Here is a 23,644-nt window from a genome sequence, read left to right as displayed (position 1 = left end):
TGAAACTGAGATTTACACATCATCTGAAAGCTTTTCATTGATGTATGGTTTGTTAGGATAGGAAAATATTTGGCCAAGATACAGCTATTTGAATATCTGGAATCTGAGGGTGCAAAAAAATCAAAATATTGAGAAAACTGCCTTCATTGTCCAAATAATGATCATAGCAATGCATATTACTAATCAAGAATTAAGTTTTGATATATTTATTGTAGGAAATTTACAAAATATATTCATGGAACATGATCTTTACTTAATATCCTAATGATTTTTGACATAAAAGGAAAAACGATCATTTTGACCCATACAATGTATTGTTGGCTACTGCTACAAATATACCCACCTTGCTTAAGACTTGTGGTCCAGGGTCACATATTGTATGGTAAAATTAGGACATGTTTAAAACAAAAAAACCCACCATGTTCCTTTTTTCTGGTCTGTAATGATGGAAATGTCTTTTTTTATATAGCCACAACTTTAAAGCAGTGGTTCTCAACTGCAGTCCTTGTGGCCCACTGGGGCACATTTTGTATGTTTTTGAATCTGACACACTCAGTTCAGTTCACGGATTGTTCTCCTAACGAGTTGATGATCTGAATCAGATGCATTAAATGAGGGAGACATACAAAATGTACAGAGCAGTGGGCCCAGAGGACTGGAGTTGAGAACCACTGCTTTAAAGTATGAGTATCTACAGAAGCTGACTGTTAAAAATAACTCGGCCTGGCCGCCCCAGTACATGAATGTATCATGCTGTTATACAGTAGGCATATACTGTTCATGGTCATTGTTGTAAATTAGTGGTGAGACGCTTACTTTTCAGTTGCTGAGAACTTTTCTGAGAAGAACCACATGCTGTTGCGTACAAGAAGGTGATACCTGAATTTTGGGGAAGTGTCTGTGAGAACCTAAGCAGAAAACTTTTCTCAATTGCAAGAGTTGGCATCAAAATCAAAATAAAACTTGAGAATGAGTGTGTCAGATTCAGAAACAGGAGAACAATCCATGAACTAAACTGAGTGTGTCAGATTCAGAAACTTACAAAATGTGCCCCAGTGGGCCCAGAGGACTGGAGTTGAGAACCACTGCTTTAAAGTATGAGTATCTACAGAAGCTGACTGTTAAAAATAACTCGGCCTGGCCGCCCCAGTACATGAATGTATCATGCTGTTATACAGTAGGCATATATTGTTCATGGTCATTGTTGTGAATTAGTGGTGAGATGCTCACTTTTCAGTTGCTGAGAACTTTCCTGAGAAGAACCACAAGCTGTTGCGTACAAGAAGGTGATATCTGAATTTTGGGGAAGTGTCCGTGAGAACCTAAGCAGAAAACTTTTCTCAATTGCAAGAGTTGACATCAAAATCAAAATAAAACTTGAGAACGTGAGAGAAAAAGTGGAAGTAGTGAATCACCGAAGACTATACGTGGACAAGATCCTTCCCTTTTTCCAAGAATACAATATGCTTATGAAAGTAAAACGCCTTGACCTAAAAAGGAAAGAGTTTGGTTTACAGACAAATGACGAGCAATGAAATATAATATATGCAGTGTTAACCCTTGTATGCTGTTCATATTTTTGTTACTCAGCCAGTGTTCACAGGTCTGGTGGACCCGCTGCATTTTGGGGTTTTTAATTCAACACAATTAAAAAAATTATGTTAAAATACTCAACAGATGTTTACTTCATCCCAATTACAAGCAATATAAACAGAATGTTTGGCTAATATTTGCCCTTTTCCTTTGTTAGATCACATTTATGAATTAAAGTGCTACAGCCTTGTGCGGGAATGGCAGGGGCAGAAGCACACAACTCACACTTAGACTCTCTCTCTCATACATACTAACACATACACACACATAAACACCCATACACATACTAATAGCAGGCCCAGACATAGGGGGACAGAGTGAAGTTACACAAGACCTAAAATTTTGGGTTGGGTTGGGGGTGTACAGTGAGCGGACATTGAAAATTTGTTCTGATATATGCTCTTCACAGAAAATGAGCCTAGGCCAATGAGTATGAGCTTGAAAAAATAATTCTGCATCTAATTTTTCTTTTGACAAAAAGTGTAAATAGGTCCCATAGACCCGAACACCATACAAGGGTTAAACACATTGTTTCTTGCAACGACACCTCCTCATGTCCTTCGCTATAGCAGACAGTTAAGGTTAGCTATACTTAAACATCAACTATACATAGATTCATACTATATATATTAAATAATATTATATTGATGTTTTTTTATTCAACTGTTTCCTTAGAAGGATACACTGTCTAGTACTGGGGTGGCGGCCGTCGGTCCTGGAGAGCTGCAGCCCTGAATAGTTTTGCTTCAACCCTAATCAAACGCACCTGAACAAGCTAATCAAAGTCTGAAGGGTTACTAGAAAGCAACAGGCAGGTGAGTTTTAATTAGGGTTGGAGGTGAACTCTGCAGGGCTGCGGCTCTCCAGGACCGGAGTTCGCCAACCCTGGTCTAGTACATTGTGTAGATTACTACATTTTCTGTTCAAAAGTTGGCTAAAATATGTTGATATACTTGCCAATATATATATAAATCCTGGTTTATATACGTAGCATGTGTTGTAGGACAGATATGTTTTTGAGTTCTGTAATGACTGTCATTGCACATTTGAGGGCGCTGCTACATTACAAGAATGATGGAAAGCTGGTATTTTTCTTATTATTATCTAATTATATATATACATATACATATATATATATATATATATATGTGCATCTGGTTCTCTCTTAGATATTCATTAGTTACTCGTTAAAAACCACACTGCCAATTATATATAGCTGAAGAAGGTCTGAGTCATATAATCATCATTAGTTAAAATCATTAGATTATTGCTTCAAGGTGTGCTGTCTTTTAATGGCATTACTGTTGTGGCTACAGTGATTAAACTTTATTCATTATATACGCTACCAGTCTATTTTTACTATTTAAAACAACTGTTTTCTATTTGAATATATTTTAAAATGTAATTTATTCCTTTGATCAAAGCTGAATTTTCAGCATCATTACTACAGTCTTCATTGTCACATGATCTTCAGAAATCATTCTAATATGCTGACATGTTCAAGAAACTATAGAAATTATAGAAATTAATAATTTTATTTATCAAGGATGCTTTAAATTGTTCAAAAGTGATGATAAAGACGTATAATGTTACAAAAGATTTCTCTTTCAGATAAATGCTGAACTTTCTATTCATCAAAGAAACCTGAAAAAATTCTACTAAGCAGTTTTCAACATAATAATAATAATAATAATAATAATAATAATATATATATATATATATATATATATATATATACATATGTTTACAGCAAATCAGAATATTAGTATGATTTTTGAAGGATCATATGACTGGAGTAATGATGCTAAAAATTAGGTTTGAAATCACAGTAATAAGTTACCTTTTTAAATATATTCAAATAAAAGCAGTTATTTTAAATATATTAAATGTATTTCAAAATAGTTCTGCTTTTGCTGTACTTTGGATCAAATAAATGCAGGCTTGGTGAGAAAAAGAGACTTCTTTAAAAAACATTAAAAATCATACTGTATATGTATGAATCATACTGTTCATATATATATATATATATATATATATATATATATATACTGTGAACTGTTTTCTAATTAAAAACATCCAAAAAGTATCTTGTGCTTTTATATTCATTTATTTTCTTTTTTTAATTCTAGTATCTATTTGCATGTTTAAAAGTTTGTGAGTAAGTGAATGTGTATGTGTGAGAGAGAAAACAATGCAATCACAGTGAATGGAGCAAATGCAAAGAATATGGACTAGTCAGCACTAGGGCTGGATGACATAAAATTGCTGAGCGCAGCATTACTGACCTTGGCTGTAATAGGTGCGATTCTGTACCGTTCCATGTCAATACAAACAGTTTCAACACCAATAATACAATTTATAATTTCTACTGATGACAATTAATAATTAAAATTGACCATAAGTAAACATATTAATCAGCCAGCTGTTTTCCATTTACATTTTCCAAACAAATATGTCAGTTTAGCAAAATAAAACTCATGATTAAAATGGTAAATAGACAGATTCTAATGATACTGAAGGGAAGAGTTGTACATTTATTTATAAGGTGGTTTGAAGTGTGAACTGACAACTTGACAACTTTTGGTGTCGGAAAGAGTTTAAAAGCACAGCCAAAGCGGGAGTTCTCCTGTCAAGTCTGAGAACACTGAGAGACTGCAGACAACGTCCTAGATACGCAAGCAGCATCCCCGAGTGAGTCTGCACTTACAAGGTTCAATGACAGCTGCTACTTATATAATAAACAGTTTACCTTATTAGTGTTGCAAGGCACATCTCTGTGCTCCTCCATCTGAAATCCCTCCTTATTTGGTAGCCTTACAGTGGTCTCGTGTTTTCTTAGCACTGAATGGTGTCTGAAACAAAGTCACAATGGAGTCTTACTTGTCTAAAGACCTAACCTGTGAATTATTTATAATGATTATGCTTAAACATTATTTTCCTCTAGATATCCTTAACACATCACAGATGTCTACATAGACTTCTGTCCCTTTGCCAGCAAAACAAGTGTTTCATTATGGGGAGTCTCTCTTTAACCAAATGTTTATTCGTGACTCTAAACACATCATCTAAAGTATTAAGCTAAACCAAACGAGGTCAGTGTATTAAATGTTCAGCGGTTAGCCTTAAATGAAGAATTTACAGTGCCTCAGCATAGCCTTTGTTATACAGTGTTATAGTTTGCAAGTGGTCACTTCTGGGGTCACTTAGTGGTCACATGTAAAAGTATGGGTAAAATCTTTAGTAAAAGTAAGATTTCTTTTATACTTCTATTCAGCATGAACACACTGAATTCATGAAAACTGACAGGAAATATTCATATTGTTGTAATATATTTCTATTTGAAATAAATGATGTTCTTTTGAACAATATTCTTCAAAGAATTTACGCTTTTCACAAAATATTAAGCAGCACAACTGTTTTGAACACTGATAATAATAAGAAATGTGTTAACACTTTACAATAAAGTTTATTTGTTAACATTATTTAACTACATTACTTAAAATGAACTAAGAAAGAACAATACTTCTATAGCATTTATTAATCTTAGTTAATGTTAATTTAAGCATTTACTTATGCATTATTAAAATCACAAGTTGGTAACATTAGTTAAAGCACTGTGAGTTAACATCAGTAATGAATGGACGATGTATTTTTATTAACTAACATTTTATTTATGGAAATGTATTTTTATTAACTAACATTAACAAAGATTAATAAACAGTGTAATAAATGTATTGTTCATTGTTCGTTCATTTTAGTTAATAAATTAACTAATGTTAACAAATGACACCTTATTGTAAAGTGTAACCAGAAATGTTTTTTAAGTAGCATATTGAAATCAGCATATTAGAATGATTTCTGAAGGATCATGTGACAATTCAGCTTTGCCACAGGAATAAATTACATTTTGTAATAAATTACAATAGAACACAGTTGTTTTAAATTGTAATAATATTTCACTTTATTTCTCATTTACTATATTTTTTTGATAAAAAATTTTAGAGTGAGTATAGAGTGTTTTCAAAACACGCCATCAGTCGGCCATATTGGCGGCACTTAACGTAAACAATGAACCGAACTTGCAAATTTGGCTAATTATTGCTGCTGAAAATGGTCAGTTATTGCCATGTTTTGGGCTGTACTAATCGGTTGGACCGGGAAAAACATTTGAAGTACTATAGAATGCCAAAAGTTATAAAAAATGAAGGAGAAGAATGCAAAAAACTTTCGGAGGAACAAAAGGCATTTGTGGTTGTCCAAATTGAACATCCAGGGTTAAAATCTTGACAACATAATTATTTGTTCTTATCATTTCCAGTCAGGTAGGTGAAATATTAGGTTAATACGTATCTTTACCACCTATTAACTTCAGTTTGTCAAAATATTGCACCCTTTTTTTGCTTACTAGGTCCTTCTCTATATGATTTAACAGCTTCCACATGTTTTTCCGTGGTTTAGACAGCATAAAATAGCAAAACAACATATTCAGTAGTGCATTAAAAGTGCAATCAATGCTGTTGCTTACATCCGAGTATCTCCAATACTTCTGAATCTTGTGTCTTGCTCAGCATTATCTTTTAAAATTAAAATTAATTAATTGTCCACCTACACGTTTCATTCACGCAGAAATGATCACATGAAGAAGTCATCAGCAGATGATCTGAATTAAATGCTGCAGCCTAAATATAGACATGCTTGCATGGTCTGTCACTGAGATATCAGTTACTTTGTTTCCGTTTCACTAACACCATTACCTAGCATTAAGTCAAATGTAGTCCACGGAATCCTCACTTTGTCATTCCAGTCCGACGCATTCGCTTTTTTGGCTACTGCCCGCATGACGTAGTCAGGGAAGCTCTTATCACAGGTAGGGTGGGGTGGAGGAGAGTGGAAACAGCGTCAGCGCGCACCAATCAGATGCTCTGCCTGGCGTGAAACCTTTGCGCTGATTGGTTGACGAGCCCTGGCCGTTTTAAGTCGTGCGTTCCCTCGCACTCACCGGGCGCCTTGCTTTGGTTATCCACAAGAAGGCGTCGGTCGTTGAGGAGGCGTTTAGAGATTTCTCTGCATGAGTGGAATAGACTTGGGAATAGACGTTTGGATCGTGGTGCCCTTGGAAGAAATAACGGGGGAAAGCGCAGGACAGAGCGAACTCGTGCCTTTTTTTCCACTTGTGTTGAGGATATTTAGATTTCAGGATGCCAGTTTTCCACACCAAGACGATAGAGAGTATCCTGGAGCCGGTGGCTCAGCAGATTTCCCACTTGGTTATCATGCACGAGGAGGGCGAAGTTGATGGGAAAGCGATCCCAGATCTCACCAGCCCAGTGGCGGCAGTGCAAGCGGCTGTCAGCAACCTCGTGCGGGTGAGAGTCCTAGCTGTCATCCATACAGCATCTTTTTGCTCTTTTAGTTTATCTCCTGTTTCATTGTGTTTATCAAAGCGCACTTCGTTTGGTTAAAACGTCTCCCCTTTTAAAAAAATTACCATGGTAACCACACTTTTCTTTCTAAATACCATGGGCACCGCAGTTATTGCTGCTGCCTCATAATAAACAGGTCTTTTTCACTTAGTATGAAACTTAGTCATTTTCTTTTTCACGACAGTGACTGACACCAAGTTTCTTGTGAAAATGTATTGATTTCTTTTAGTAACAATAACACTGTGTTTTGGTGAAAAGTAGGCCTATTGGTAATCATGATCATGATCATGCAAATTGTTTTGGTTTGATAATCATTTCTTATTCTGTGACTGAAGGAAATAATAGTTGATGTAAACACATGGTCCCATTGGTCAGCAAGCAGATGTGCTGAAGCAGAGCATTTGATGGGGAAGTGTTAGATTTCTGTTTTATTCTCCAAGTTCACACATGGTAAACTAAAGTCCTTGCGTCTAAGAAACATTCAAAGGTTGTTTAAGGTTTCTGTTAGAAAGGTTTGTGTGCAGAAGTTGAGAATGAATGTAGTTGAGTGAGTTTCAACTTGACACCACCAGGAAGAGCAGAGGGATATTCTAGTTAAAGACTGGCTGTAAACTTTCCTATGTTGTCATAATTTTAGATGCTCCCTAAATGCCTTATTCTGTGCAGAAGTAGTTACAGTATTGTGAACTGGCAGGAAGCAATGATGTTTTCATTATAAAAATGAAAATATGATTGTGGTATAGTGGAGTCTTTATTTGGGCTGTATTCTTCTCTGTACAAGGAGTTCATCTGTTAAGGAAAGTTCTGGTGTTGTTTCTAGGAAACATCAAAAACAGAATCATCAATTCCAGAAACTTCCAAGAGTATTGTACCATTTTTTTCCCAATGTACCCACAGCAACCAGACAGAATCTTACTGGTATGTTCTCCTTCCTCTCTGGTCTCAATAAGGGAGTCTCAATTTGAAGAAAATTACAACAACAGTCTGTTATTGAAGCAGTAAATAATTTAATGAATTAATTTGATTGCTGGTGGAGTGCTCTGCTTACTGCTGTATGTAGTTGTGTAGAAAACACATGTGATGTGTTATATACCGAAAAGTTCTAGAATCATGTTTATTATATATGTTGTGTTTGTAGTTTGATTTTGATTTTGACATTTCTTAAACAAGCTGACATTCTGTTCTATTCTATTCTATTCTATTCTATTCTATTCTATTCTATTCTGTTTTTCTATTCCATTCTATTCTGTTCTATTCTGCTCTCATCTGTGCTGTGTTCTTATTGCCTTAATGCCTTCAGCCATCTGAAACTTTTGTTTTAATAAGTGTATGTCTGTAGTTAAATATTCTTTTCTGTTTTATTCTATTCGGTTCGGTTCTATTCTGTTTTGTGTGTGTGTGTGTGTGTGTGTGTGTGTGTTTGTGTTTAAAATAACTTAAACCAAATTAAAATGGACTCTGTGTTAGATGTTCTATTCTATTCTATTCTATTCTATTCTATTCTATTCTATTCTATTCTGTCTTGCTCTCATCTCTAGTATGTTCTAAGTGTTTTAATGACTTCAGCCATTTGAAACATGTTTGTTTTAATAAATTTATACCTGTAGTTAAAAATTCTATTCTATTCTATTCTATTCTATTCTATTCTATTCTATTCTATTCTATTCTATTCTGTTCTATTCTATTCTATTCGGCTCTCATCTGTGATGTGTTCTAAGTGTTTTAATGCCATTAGCTGAAACATATTTTAGTAAGTGTTTACCTGTAGTTAAATATTCTATTGTGTTCTGTTCTGTTTTGTGTGTGTGTGTGTTTAAAATAACTTAAGGCATTTGAAAATTGGCTCTTGAACTTTCTGAGTTAAATGTTTTCTATTCTATTCTATTTTATTCTATTCTATTCTGCAGTATGTTCTAAGTGTTTTAATGACATCAGCCATCTGAAACATTTGTTTTAATAAGTTTATACCTGTAGTTAAATATTCTATTCTATCCTATTCTATTCTGTTCTGTAATATTCTGTAATATTCTGTTCTATTCTATTCTATTCTATTGTGTGTGTGTGTTTAAAATAACAAAGCATTTGAAAATGGCCTCTTGAACTTTTTGTGTTAAATGTTCTATTCTATTCTGTTCTGTTCTGTTCTGTTTTATTCTATTCTGTTTTGTGTGTGTGTGTGTGAGAGATTGAAATAACTTCAAGCATTTGAAAACAGGCTCTTGAACTTTCTGTGTTAAATGTTCTATTCTATTCTGTTCTGTTCTGTTCTGTTTTATTCTATTCTGTTTTGTGTGTGTGTGTGAGAGAGAGATTGAAATAACTTCAAGCATTTGAAAACAGGCTCTTGAACTTTCTGTGTTAAATGTTCTATTCTATTCTATTCTGTTCTGTTGTGTGTGTGTGTAAGATTAAAATAACTTTAAGCATAAGCATTTGAAAATGGGCTCTTGAACTTTGGCTGTTGAACTTTCTGTTAAATATTGTATTGTATTGTATTGTATTGTATTCTATTCTGTTTTGTGTGTGTTTAAAATAACCTCAAGCATTTGAAAATGGGCTCTTGAACTTACTTTCAATGTTAAATATTCTATTCTATTCTATTCTATTCTATTCTATTCTATTCTGTTTTGTTCTGTTGTGTGTGTGTGTGAGATTAAAAAAACTTTAAGCATAAGCGTTTGAAAATGGGCTCTTGAACTTTCGCTGTTGAACTTTCTGTGTTAAATATTCTATTCTATTCTATTCTATTCTATTCTATTCTATTCTATTCTATTCTGTTTTGTGTGTGTTTAAAATAACCTCAAGCATTTGAAAATGGGCTCTTGAACTTTCGCTGTTGAACTTTCTGTGTTAAATATTCTATTCTATTCTATTCTATTCTATTCTATTCTATTCTATTCTATTCTGTTTTGTGTGTGTTTAAAATAACCTCAAGCATTTGAAAATGGGCTCTTGAACTTTCAATGTTAAATATTCTATTCTATTCTATTCTGTTTTGTTCTGTTCTGTTGTGTGTGTGTGTGTGTGAGATTAAAATAACTTTAAGCATAAGCGTTTGAAAATGGGCTCTTGAAATTTCGCTGTTAAACTTTCTGTTAAATATTCTATTCTATTCTATTCTATTCTATTCTATTCTATTCTATTCTATTCTGTTTTGTGTGTGTTTAAAATAACCTCAAGCATTTAAAAATGGGCTCTTGAACTTTCAATGTTAAATAATCTGTTCTATTCTATTCTATTCGATTCTGTTTTGTGTGTGTGTTTAAAATAACTTTAAACACAAGCATTTGAAAATGGGCTCTTGAACTTTCTGTGTTAAATATTCTATTCTATTCTATTGCAAGTTGCATACAGTATGTACTCACAAGTTTAACTTGTGGTTTAACTCAAGCAGGACCTGTGTTGAGAGGTCAGAAGTGCATTGAGTATTAGGCTATTTCTTTTTGTTTATTTGTAACAAGATAATTTACTCGCAGCCGTCATTAGGTAAAGTAACACGAAAAGAATCCTCCTAATGTACGTGAGTAAGTCACAAATAGGGAGTGAGCATTTTGTGCTGGGAATAAATAGGTCCTCTAGCCTGGGAAGTAACACAGTCTCACGATGCATGGCTGGAGGGTGTTTCATGCGCAGGGAAAGTGACTCCCTGCTGGCTTGAGGAAGTCTAAAGTGTCAGCGTCTTCATTGGAGACACACCCTACCCCCCGTATATGTGGCACCTGTTACTGCTGAAGTGTCCTGCACATCAGCCAAGCCTCGAAATCAGGGCTGAGTAAAGAGGTTTTATATCTCTTCTCACTTTAAAGACGCGCTGTATCTTGGAGACTGTTCTATGTTTAGATTGTCAACATTCTCTTGGTCACTTTGGGATTGTGGTAAGAGATTAGATTATATACACATTAGCTAACCAATATGTACATAATGACCCTATAATTGTGACAAATAAAGAATTGACAGTGTAATTGCTTGTTGTAATGATGGCTCTCACTAGTTCATGCTTCTGCAGAATATATGTCCTAGATATAATAGATACAATCCAGAACCATATTTGGTCTTAGTGTGTAACCTGAACTGACTAATGATCATTGCTGAGTGTGAATGAGCTGGAATGAAGCCAGTGAAAAACATCCAACTAAATCTACTGTGATTCATATGGACTATTTGAGTTATCTCCTTCTCTCTGAATGCTTTTTATGGATCTTAACGGAGAAGACAGCAGGGGTCTGGCATGGTGGGGAGTCTCCATCTCTGTCTGTCTGTCTGTCTGTCTTTTCAGCCAAGTCTGTCACAGTGCTTTGGAAGGGAGCCACTGGCATACCATCCATATGCCGTATGCATTTGTAAATGTGTGCCGTTTATGTCATCCATGGCTAAGCTTTTAGATTCCCTTTGGAGGAGTGCAGATCTACAGTATCTGTGAACTGCCGCTGTTGTTTTAGCATCACATCAAAAGCAAAATGCAGTGATTAAAGATATGACCTAGTAACCCAAAACTCTAGTACATTAGTGAAACGCCACTTGCAGGGAAAACTCCTTTAGTGATAAAATGATTGTGTGAGAGCAGGCGATGCCCTTTGAAATGTGTTAAACTGAAGTTAATCCCAGTCATTCATACAGATCTATCCCAATGTCATAGTAAGACCCATACTGATGACACAAGCATAAACTACTTTGCAGTTTGCTTCCCCCAGCTCCCATAATCCCTCATGTGCTTTAAACAGGCATACTCTTTTAAAAGCAAGTCTCTATTGTGAATTCTTCACAAATAAATTCAGCCTTGACCAGAGAATATATTTTGAGTGGCATAAATGTTTGCAGTGTAATGCTCCAGAGTGATTTCTGTGAATTACAACATAAATGAGAATCTACACAGCTCTTTTTTAATGTCTGAGGTGATTTTAAATATGGTGTGACAGTGAACATAAAATACAATCCTTCTAAATTACTGTTATTTATATGTTTCTCAAAATCCCCATGTCATCAAAGATGTCCATGTCTTTCTTCAGTCACGAAGAAATTATGTTTTTTGAGGAAAACATTCCAGGAATTTTCTCCATATAGTTGACTTCAGTGGGAGCCAACGGGACAAAGGTCCAAATTGCAGTTTCACTGCTGCTTCAAACATGCTCTGCACGATCCCAGACAAGGAATAAGGGTCTTGTGTAGCGAAAAGAGATTACAAAATCTGTGGAGTTGCGCTTGCACATTGCAGAGCTAGTGCAAGATGAGAATTTGTAGTTAAAGTAAATAAATAAAATTTTGTTGTTTTTTAGAAAATGACTGATTGTTTTGCTAGATAAGACCCATATTCCTCGACTGGGATCATGTAGAGCTCTTTGAAGCTGCATTGAAACTGCACTTTGAACCTTCAACCCGTTGGCCACCATTAAAGTCCACTATATGGAGAAAAACCTGGAATGTTTTCCTCAAAAAACTTATTTTCTTTGCTACTGAAGAAAGACAGACGTGAACATTGGATGACATGGGGGTGAGTAAATTATCAGGAAATTTTTATTCTGGAAGTGGACTAATACTTTAAGATTAGGGATGTAACGATTACCGGTTTGATGGTAAATAATGATAAAATTCCCCACGTTTCATATTTTAATTATCATCATAACCGTATTTGATTACCGCGATTTGAACAACTGATGATAAATAAATACAGTACAGCATAAAGCATAGTTTTAAGTAACAGCCTCATTTGCACACAGCACGCAGAGTAGTTTCGTTTTGTGTGAAAGACGGCGGAAAAGCTGGGATGTTTTAAAAGGGTGCTAATGGCATAGGCGCCGATCCCTACGGAAATGATCGAGCGCCCACAGAAAAACGAGATAGTCCCCGTTCATTTTAACCAATAAGAAATGGACTGCAGCTTTTACTACTTAATTCTCATTTTCATCATTCATTTAAAGCAGTTTTTGCTGTTATTTTAATAGCAAATGCAAATTGTGCATTATTGTTATACGAGAGGGTGCTAGCATGAATCCCTCGGCTTGCAGCCGGCTTGCTCTCCCATATAGTGATCACGGCTCTGCGCTCCCTCAGATATTAAGTATGCGCCCTCAAACTTTGTCCTGTGTACGTGCGAATAAGTGCTTGTTGTAAACAGGTATTTATTAAATCATTTTATTTAGTGAATAACAACACTCATAGAAAGAATGCTTGTATTTGGCAACTAATATATTTGCAGTCTGTGTGTTTCACTTCGGGAATTATACTAATGAAATGAATATATGAATTAATTAATTATATGAATATACCTCTGAAGGCTCTGACTGTCTTCAGAAAAGATTTGATGGCATTTTGTTTTCATCTTCACTCCATGTAATATCTAAAGTAGTGTTCTTAATCGCAATGCTGCTTTATCCACGAAGTTCACGGAAACAGCTTTAATTCAGTTTTTCCATAAGCGCCATCTAGTGTCATACAGTGGATTTACAGAGACTTACATTTATATTCAGCTTGTGTGCAGTTTTTGTCTGGCCAAAAAAAACAGACCGAATTTTCATGCCCTGCTGCAGTCTATATTCTACACATTGGATTCTACACATTTAAACAATTCAGATAAGTTCCATAAGATTTCTGGAACAGATAAGGTACATATAACCATTTATTTATGAGTTATCATTTTGACTTAACTCTTTTCTTTATTTAAAGGCTGAAATGTGAAGTTTACCTTTTATGAAACGTTCTCAAAGTTTTATTTGATCATTTACATTAGATATTTGAACATGCCATTAGTAAAACTGTTGTCAGTCATTTTGTCATTTAAAATCCGGACACCATTTGTACTGTTATTGTTTCACTGATTAGGCAAACAAAAAGTCATTTTATTTGTTGTTTGATGATTTTAAATGTAAAACTTGGTGAAGTGATTTATGTGTCAGTACTTTTTGAACATTTCCAGCACATTTGAACAATACTGTGATAATACTGATAACCGTGATAATTTTGGTCACTATAATCGTGATAGGAAATTTTCATACCGTTACATCCCTATTTAAGATATGTTTTGGAAAATTAGGCTTGTACTTGATGTAATCAACCACAATGCACAAGTCCTGTAAGTCCAGCCTCTTCAATCCTATTTGCTGAAATTGTCTGAATTGTCCTTAATGATATCTGACAGTGGCCTGACAGACAGAAGCCAGAGCAGCTGCTGACCTGGGCTGCTCTCTGAAAACCCATTATCACAGCACTAATGCACCTGAGATCAAACAGCCTTTTAGTCAAGCTACAACCGCTATAAGCACTCTGCATTAATTATGCATCAAAAGTACACAATCGATGCATTAATGCCTTTTGAGTCTGTCTTTCTGTTACCCAAATGCTTTGACACCACGAAAACTGGCAAATGTGTGTTTGAAGGGCCTTTTATGAGATCAGACCTTTTATGGATCCACCAGCGTGTGCAGAGTTTCCCTTTAAAGGAGTTGTGAGTCTTTGCGGAGGTTGTGGGAATCAATGAGAGATACTTCTGAGTTTGAGTGTAAACAGTCAACAGATGACACAGTGCTGTGACAGACCAGGAGCCTTGTTATATAAACAGCCATCATGGAGAGGGAATGCAGTCACACCCGCTCTGCTTTCGGCTGAGGGGGAGGCATCTTACCGCAGGTGCCGTCGCATTCTCACTGTGTGTATGTGTGCAGTATAGCCCTTACACACAAATGAACTTTAGAGGAATGAGAATCATGTCAGATGTCAAATATCAGCTCAGTTTTTATGAGCCAGTGTTGTAAATAAACATGCCATCGCCTGTTAAAATCACATTATCGAACAGGTGGATTTTGTGGTGCTGCAATGCTGCTACCATATGTCACTGTACTGGAAAAGGAATGTACATTTAAAATAACAATAAAACAAATGTGTTGGTGGTGAAATAGAATTCTGCTAAATTTTAGTCAGTGACAGGGTACAGTGTCACCCACACAGAATGAAAACTATAATGATAGCTATAGTGATGACTAGCATCCATATAAAAGGATATTATAGAGTTATGGTCTGTTAATATAACTGCAGTACATGCTTAAAATGTGGATTGTGATTGGCTCTCATTGTTTCTAGCATTCACTAAAAAAACAAAACACTCTAAAAGTGACTTTACTTAGAGTGAGTTTTTAAAAAACCTTACAGTTTTTCATCTATGTATCATTATCATAACTTAGATCATTCAAAAACACAAATAATGTTTACAATAATATTTTTTTTAAATACGTTTTTAAATAATCTTTTAATAATTAATACATTTATAATAATAATTTTTAATGTTATACATTAAATGGCTACATAAATTGTAAAAAATATATATTTACAAAATTTAAAATGAAATGTGATTTGTCACACAGGGACTTCTGGAAATGTTGTTTATTATTATGTTTATCATACTGCAGCTTTAAATGTCAAATAATTTTTCACCCAATACATAAGGCATCTATGGAAGCCTGTTTCCACCTCTGAATAAAAAATGAAAAAGAAAAAAAGCTATTGCAACTTTTTATCTCACAATTCTGACATTTTTTTCTTGAAATTGCGAGTTTACATCTCGCAATTCCAACTTTTTTACTCAGAGTTGTGATATAAACCTGCAATTGTGAGTTATGAAGTCAGAATTGCAAGATATAAACTCGTAATTTGACTTTTTTTCTCAGAATTGCATGATATAAACTCACAATTGCGAGTTATAAAGTCAAAATTGCGAGATATAAAGTCAGAATTGTCAGAATTATGATATAAAGTCAGAACTGTGGGATATAAACTTGCAATTCTGACTTTTTAACTTAATATTGTGAGATGTAAACTCGCCAATGTGAGTTATAAAGTCTAATTCTCACTTCATAACTCACAATTTTGTGTTATAAAGTCAGAATTGTGATATAAAGTCAGAATTGTGGAATATAAACTCGCAATTCTGACTTTTTTTCTCAGAATTGTAACTCGGATAACTCACAGTTTTGTGTTATAAACAGGGGTGCACATAAATTTTTTTAGTCTGGTTCTCATAAGAGTGCCTGGAGATTTGGTTTGGTCCTCACACTGCACTGCATAGTGTGATCCATTAAATATAAATAAAATTAAAAAATAAATAAATTATTCATAGTGATAATAATATTACTGGACTTTGTTTATGTAGTGTTTTTTAAAATAAAATAAATAAACACAATAATAAAGTGTTTATTTTTTGTAAACTTAAAAAATAAAATGATAATATTTACTTTTATATTTGAATTTTCATCATTTTCAAACCTAAAATTAGCAAGCTTTTTTTGGCGGGCTGCTGGCAAGTAACTATAAGTGCTTCCGGATTTAGAGCTTCTGATTAAAGAGCGTTCAGTGAAGAGTCAGTGAATGAAATGTCACGGTTTTACATTGTGCTTTGAAAATGGGAGTAAATAGACTAGAATTATGCTTTTAGTTCGAATAGAAATCTTATACAGTATTACAGTTTGTCAATCTAAAATGGTAATTGTGCATTAACAGCTGGTAACCATGTCAATACACAGTTTTTTTTTTTTTTTTTTTTTTTTTTTTTTTTTTAACTTTTCCTAAATCAAGAATTTTTCAAGATGTACTAGTCAAGTAAGTGCTACACAGCTAGACAGAATGGAGAAAAATTACTGTGGTGAAAAATGGTAGGAAAGCATAGACACCCATAATGCATTGGCCTCAATCAGATTATCCATGAATGAGGATACAAAAACTTGGTAGTTTTCACAAAAGCCTTGTAAAAAGTCGCATGATTTAAAATCATTTATTTGCTGACAAATAAATGGGAATATCTTGGTGTAGATAATGCAAAATATAATACACATTGTACATTTATTTATACAACTGGCATTGTAACAATTAAAAGCTGGTTGAAAATCGGTGAACGTACCATTTAATTAAAAATCCATTTCTCTTATCTGAGTTTAGATACAGGAAGCAATTTGATACTGATAATTCAGTATTGTTCACTATTCTCACTTTGGTTGCTTTAGTGCTTTTAGTGCTTTTGATGTTTGTAAACCCTGGATTAAGCTGGTAGTGGGCTCTTCTTTACCACCATTACTTACTGCCCCTCGGATGGCCTTATAGACCAGGACACTGAGCTAAGAATAACTGTGTGGAATGTGGTTGCAGGTCCAGTATCTCAAGAGAAGTGTGAGTTGGAGGCCCCACTGAGAAGAGCGTTTAATATATCAGGTGCCAATAGATGCTAATAAGCCTACAGTGAAAGTAATAAATGCAAGTATTCAACCCTTTGACCAAATGACATTTTGACTGTTGGATGTTTTTTGCAAGGGTACATCATGTCTATCCGGAACTGCAATGAAAGGCTTTTTATTCAGTTGAATGCATCTATCAAACAGGCCATGCAGCATTCTTCACCGCGTGCAAAGGGCTGATGTTTGTGACTTGCTGCTGTGCATGCATATGATCTCTGTTCCCACTTTAGCCCAGCAGTTAACCCAGTTAGCCTTATTTATGAGTCCCCTTCGCCCAATTAGGACTCAGTAAAAGAGCGCACTGCACTACAAAAGCACCATCCTCCATTCACAACTGCATGCTTTGAGCATTCCAATGCGATCAATGGTCCTTAGCAGGTCATCGGTTGTGAATCAGTGCATTCTATTATTTACTACTTGCGTCTGTTTGACCTGTTTCTCATCTCATTGTTATTACTTGCTGCTTTCAGCTATCCAGTCAAATAAAAGCTAGATATATATTTCTAAATGTCAGCTTATGAAAGTCACTAAAGCTTGACGGGAGCCTAAAAATCTTCTTCAAATACGATTCGGAGATGGAGGATAGAGAAATGAATGTGACTGCCTCTGTGTAATTACATCATTGGAAAAAAGAGCAGGCGGAAAGTGGCCATGTGCCGTGTGGAGATAACAAACATCTCTCTGTTACGCTGCTATCTTGCATTAGTGGACTCTAAAGAAGGACACTGTAATGTCATTCCTGATGTCCAGTGAAAGGGCAAATAGACCACGTGGATGGGAGCATGTGTGTGTGGTCTGATATCTTGTCACCTCAGGATTTTGGTTTAAAAATCAAACAATGGTTTTGCTGTGCTGTAAGAGAGAATTGGTGGCACTTTTTTCTATTTTTTTTGCATGGACACAAAAAAATGTTCAGATTAATGGTTGGTCTTGGGTTTTGTGTGATAAACAAAAATCAGTGACTCAGAGACAGGGTTTTGAATCGATGAGAGAGTTTGAACTGATTTGTGGTAATTATTTAAATAATTGAATCACAAAAGAGTTTATGAACATGGTATAACATTGATCATATTAAATTAAAATCACAGCAAAATCATAAGATCAAAGCAATTCCAGTACAGGTTTTTCTAGAATCATGTAACTATCTTCCTTTTTTGTTTTGTTTTGGTTGATTTTGGCTTGGTTTGGTTTTTGTTTGTTTTGATTTGGTTTGGTTCATTTTGGGTTTTGTTTTGATTTGTTTTTGGTTTTTGTTTGGTTTGGTTCGTTTTGGTTTTGTTTACCTTCATTTCAGTTTGGTTTAGTTTGTTTTTGTTTGGTTTGGTTTCTTTTTGCTTGGTTTGGTTTTTGTTTATTTTGTTTGGTTTCGATTTGGTTTGGTTCATTTGGGGTTTGTTTTGATTTTTTTTTTTTTTTGTTTTGGTTCATTTTTGTTTTTTTTTGTTTTGGTTCATTTAGATTTTGATTTTGTTTTGTTTAGCTTTGTTTCAGTTTGGTTTGGTTCGCTTTGGTTTGTTTTGGTTCATTTTTTGTTTGTTTTTGATTAGGTTGGTTTCATTTTGGTTCTTTTTTTTTTTTTTTCTTTTGTTGACATTTGTTTTGGTTTGGTTTGATTTGATTTTGTTTGGTTTTTGTTTGGTTTTTGTTTGTTTTAGTTTGGTTTATTTAGTTTTTGTTTTTTTTTGTTTAGTTTTGTTTCCTTTTGATTTGTTTTTGGTTTATTTTGGTTTTGTTTGGTTCATTTTGGTGTTTGTTTTGTTTGGTTTTAATTCATTTTGGCTTGGTTTGGTTAGTTTGTGGTTTATTTAGTTTAGTTTTGGTTCGTTTTTGGTTTATTTTGTTTTAGTTTGGTTAATTTTGCTTTTGTTTTGGTTTGTTTTGTTTTTTGTTTTGTTTCATTTTGATTTTTGTTTTGCTTTGTTTTTGTTTTTCATTTCATTTAGTTTAGTTTAGTTTTGTTTCTCATTTTGTTTGGTTTAGTTTTCTTTTTTGTTTCTGTTTGGTTTATTTTGTTTCTGTTTGGTTCCTTTTTGTTAATATTGGCTTGGTTTGTTTTTTTGTTTTGTTTTGGTTTATTGGTTTATTTAGTTTAGTTTATGTTTTTTTTTGTTTTGGTTCATTTTGGTTTTTGTTTAGTGTAGTTTAGTTTAGTTTGCTTTGCTTTTGTTTTTCATTTAATTTAGTTTAGCTTTGTTTTGTTTCTCATTTTGTTCTGTTTACTTTTCTTTCTTTCTTTCTTTCTTTTTACATGTTTTTAGATGTGTTTATTGCATCTTTTCCAATGTGTTCATTCTGGAAATAATCAATAACTGGGTGTAGTAATGGCAGATGAGCATCATGGGTTGTTGTTTCAGATTGGACAGTTGGAAGTATTGGCAGCATCCCAGACAGCGAGTGGTAGATCAGCCTCAGGGCTCATCCAAGACACACAGGCCTTTATTGTGTCCAGACACTCAGAGCGACCCCATTCACAAGTTGTGTCAATCTGGTCTGCCTAAGGGTTGAAGCTTTTCCCTATGAGTGTGTATAACCTTTTTGACTGGAGGCTGGTGTCAGAAAAATAGAAATGCATTTAATGGTCTCATTATGCATCTTGTAAACAAGCTTATTTTACATGTGTTCTCAGGTGGGGAAGGAGACGGTACAGACCACAGAAGACAAGATTATGAAAAGAGACATGCCTCCGGCCTTCATTAAGTAAGACCTGTATTTCCTGTCTCTCTCCAGGCGCTTGTCATGTGAACATACATCAGTTATAATCATCCTGAACACTCATTGCACAGGATTAACAAAGCATGTGCCTTTACCCTGTCAAGAGAAGTTTAAAATGATTTTACATTATACAATGAATACAGATTTTTGCTCTTCCTGAATTTAGATACCTATAAAGCCTAATAACAGAGTTTGAGGTCTTTGATGTATTGATCTTGAAGAAAGCTGGAAATAATATACAGTGTGATGGAGGTTAAATAAGGTCTTGCAGAACTTGTTCCTTTGGTGCGATTGCTTGCCGTCAGTGGCTGAGTCATCCCTTCACTGCTGAAGCTTAGGGGGCGTTTTTCACCAAGCTTACGATGCATTTTTGATAAGTCCACGCAAAAACTATATGACTGCTCTCCCTAGTGTCTCTCTGGCTGTGTGAAGTGGTGTCTTGGCAGCTGATGCAGATGGAGCAGTTAGTGTTGAATCTGTTTAATATTGATGCACACTGTCTGTGTCTGTCTTTCACCATCTTTTTCACTCTCTCAAAAGTCAGAAAGTCACAGAGAACACAAAGAGGTGCTTGTTTCTTTGTACCTTAAACCTTAAAGGAGAACTCCACTTCCAGAACAACAATTTACAAATAATTTACTCAGCCCCTTGTCGTCCAAGATGTTCATGTCTTTCTTTCTTCAGTCGTAAAGAAATTATGTTTTTTGAGGAGAACATTTCAGGATTTTTCTCCATATAATGGACTGATATGGTGCCTCGATTTTGAACTTCCAAAATGCAGTTTAAATGCAGCTTCAAATAATCCCATATGCGGTTGTAAACGATCCCAGGCGATGAAGAAGGGTCTTATCTAGCGAAACAAAAGGTTATTTTCATCTAAAAAAATACACATTTATATACTTCTTAATACCAAATACTTGTCTTGTCTTACTCTGCTTGGACTGTTTTTTTCCAGTTCATGACAGTTAGGGTATGTCAAAAAACTCCCATCTCATGTTCTCCCTCAACTTCAAAATCATCCTATATCAGCTGTTTTACCTTTTTTGTTAAGGGTGTTTGATCTTCTTTGCATGTTCACTTTGCAAAGACTGGGTCAGAACTTCTGCAGCGATGTAGGATGATTTTGAAATGATTTTTGAAGTTGAAGGAGAAAATATGATTGGAGTTTTTCGACATACCCTAACGGTCTTGAGTCAGAATACACAGAGTTCATGGAGAGAAAGGCAAGATGAGCGTTTGAGATTAAAAAAGTATTTTTAATGAAAATAACCGATTGTTTCGCTGGATTAGACTCTTCTTCCTCGGTTGGGATCGTTATAAGCCGCATTTAAACTGCTTTTTGGAAGTTCAAAATTGGGGCACCATAGCTGTCTATTATATGGAGAAAAATGCAGAAATGTTTTCCTCAAAAAACATAATTTCTTTACGACTGAAGAAAGAAAGATATGAACATCTTGGATGACAAGGGGGTGAGTACATTATATGTGACTCTTTGTTTTGGAAGTGGACTTCTCCTTTAAAGGGTAAAAGTTTAGAAAATGGCAGATTTCCTTTTTTAATGCTTTTTTTTTTTTGAGGAAGTAATTGGGTCAAAACAATATATTATATATTAAATGTATTTAGGTGTAATTACTATCTATATTAAAATTGCACAAAACATGAAAATCAAAAATTAAAAAAAATGTAAAAAAAAATAAAATAAAATATAAATGTATAATCTTTTTTGAAAGTTGAAAAATGGCAAGAAATTATGGAACTGGATCAAGACACTATTTTCAATATTATAAATAATGTTTTTAAATTGATATATAATATTGTAATGTATGTTTTAATAGTAGATAACTATGCTTATTTATGTTTTATAAAATATAATGATGTAATATGTAGAGTTGAAGTCAAAAGTTTACATACACCTTGCAGAATCTGCAAAATGTTAATTATACCAAAATAAGAGGGATCATACAAAATGCATGTTATTTTTTATTTTGTACTGATCTGAATAAGATATTTCACATAAAAGATATTTACATATAGTCCACAAGAGAAAATAATAGTTGAATCTATAAAAATGACCCGGTTCAAAAGTTTACATACACTTGATTCTTAATGCTGTGTTGTTTTCTGATTGATCCACAGCTGTATTATTTTGTTTAGTGATAGTTGTTCACAAGTCCCTTGTTTGTCATGAACAGTTAAACTGCCTGCTGTTCTTCAGAAAAGTCCTTCAGATTCTTTGGTTTTTCAGCATTTTTGTGTATTTGAACCCTTTCCAACAATGACTGTATGATTTTGAGATCCATCTTTTCACACTTCAGAAGGAAAAATTATTCATTAAGAGCCAGGGGTGAAAACTTTTGAATGGAGTGAGGATGTGTACATTTTTCATATTTTGCCTAAATATCATATTTTCATTTAGTACTGCCCTTCAGAATCTACAGAAGATACGTACATGTTTCCCAGAAGACAGAATAAGTTAAATTTACCCTGATCTTCAAATTCAAAAAGTTTTCACCCTTGACTCAATGCATTGTGTTTCCTTCTGTGGATCATTCAGGTAACAAAACAGTATTAAGACTCAAGTGTATGTAAACTTTTGAACAGGGTAATTTTTATTAATTTAACTATTATTTTCTCTTGTGGACTAATGTGAAATATCTTTTTCAGGTTAGTACATTTTGCATATTCTGCAGGGTGTATGTAAACTTTTGACCTCAACTGTGTGTGTATATATATATATATATATAGAGAGAGAGAGAGAGAGAGAGAGAGAGAGATTTCTCATAAAAAATGTAAAGTATTATTATTTTTGTATATAATATACTTTATATCATATAGATGTAAGACCTCATGCATATGTAATAGCGAATTAAGCTTTGTCAGAGCAACAGTGGAGTTGACAGGTCCATATGGTCTCTGCACGGTTTCTCCTGGCTCACTAATCGGGCTCCAGAAGGGAATAATTTTTCATAAGATTGTACAAATTTGAAATAAATGACAAGCCGGAATGACAAACTGTGATGTGGTCATTCATAGTAAGCAAGTCCAAATTTAGTTGGAGAAACAGATGGAGGCTATATTTAGAAGAAATATTTACAGTTATTACTGGTGTTTACTAAAACCAGATTCACTATTTTTACTGCTCATAGTTAATTTTAATAAGGTTTTAGCTTGCTTCTGCACCATTTGTGCAACAGACATGAATTGTGCTGCGTATCAAGGAGAGGTGTGCTATTACCTTTCAAAGCGGTTAGACTTTATCAGGCTTGGCGGATGATAAAGTGTGGGTATCTGTATGAATCTGTATCTGTTTGAAATGGCTGGGCAGATGGGCTCAGTTAAAGACAGCAAAAGCCTTTGCTGACACATTTGGCACCATAAACACAAGCTGGCACAGGGATCATCAATCAGCACACATGTGGTTGGTGACAGGAAATGTGAAGCTCTCTATATATAGGCTGTGTTGTAAGCACTGACACCCAGGTGGTGCCTCATACAGGGAGGTGCCTGCGTAAGTCTGGGTCTCCACCGCAAAATAACGATGAAGAGAGGCCTCCTCCAGAACACGTCATCATCCCGCTCTCCCGTGGGCTGCGGGGCGACTGGGACGTGCTTTAATTTCTTTTAATACAGTATTAACCAGTCTGAGAGAAGATTTTACACTGCTCACTGGAAAGCTTTGGAGTTGTTTACTGCTCTCATTTCTGG

At 34.6% G+C, this 23,644-nt stretch overlaps 1 protein-coding gene across 6 annotated transcripts in view; it reads left to right on the top strand.

The window, feature by feature from the left end:
- Positions 1-6,579: 6,579 nt before the first annotated feature.
- vcla (vinculin a) overlaps positions 6,580-23,644 on the top strand; it is a 57,131-nt gene continuing 40,066 nt past the window's right edge. For 4 of the 6 annotated variants that reach the window (XM_051125510.1, XM_051125511.1, XM_051125509.1 and 1 more), the window contains exons 1-2: positions 6,580-6,959; positions 19,854-19,924. In XM_051125510.1, coding sequence (XP_050981467.1) covers positions 6,792-6,959; positions 19,854-19,924 — 239 coding nt within the window. In that variant the 5' untranslated portion in view covers positions 6,580-6,791. The remainder of the gene's footprint in view (positions 6,960-19,853; positions 19,925-23,644) is intronic. The other 2 variants (XM_051125513.1, XM_051125512.1) reach the window with 1 other exon arrangement.

This window comes from Labeo rohita, chromosome 13 (assembly GCF_022985175.1).
Source record: "Labeo rohita strain BAU-BD-2019 chromosome 13, IGBB_LRoh.1.0, whole genome shotgun sequence".
In the NCBI taxonomy this organism is placed as follows: Eukaryota; Metazoa; Chordata; class Actinopteri; order Cypriniformes; family Cyprinidae; genus Labeo; species Labeo rohita.
This window is presented reverse-complemented; position numbering and strand designations above follow the sequence as displayed.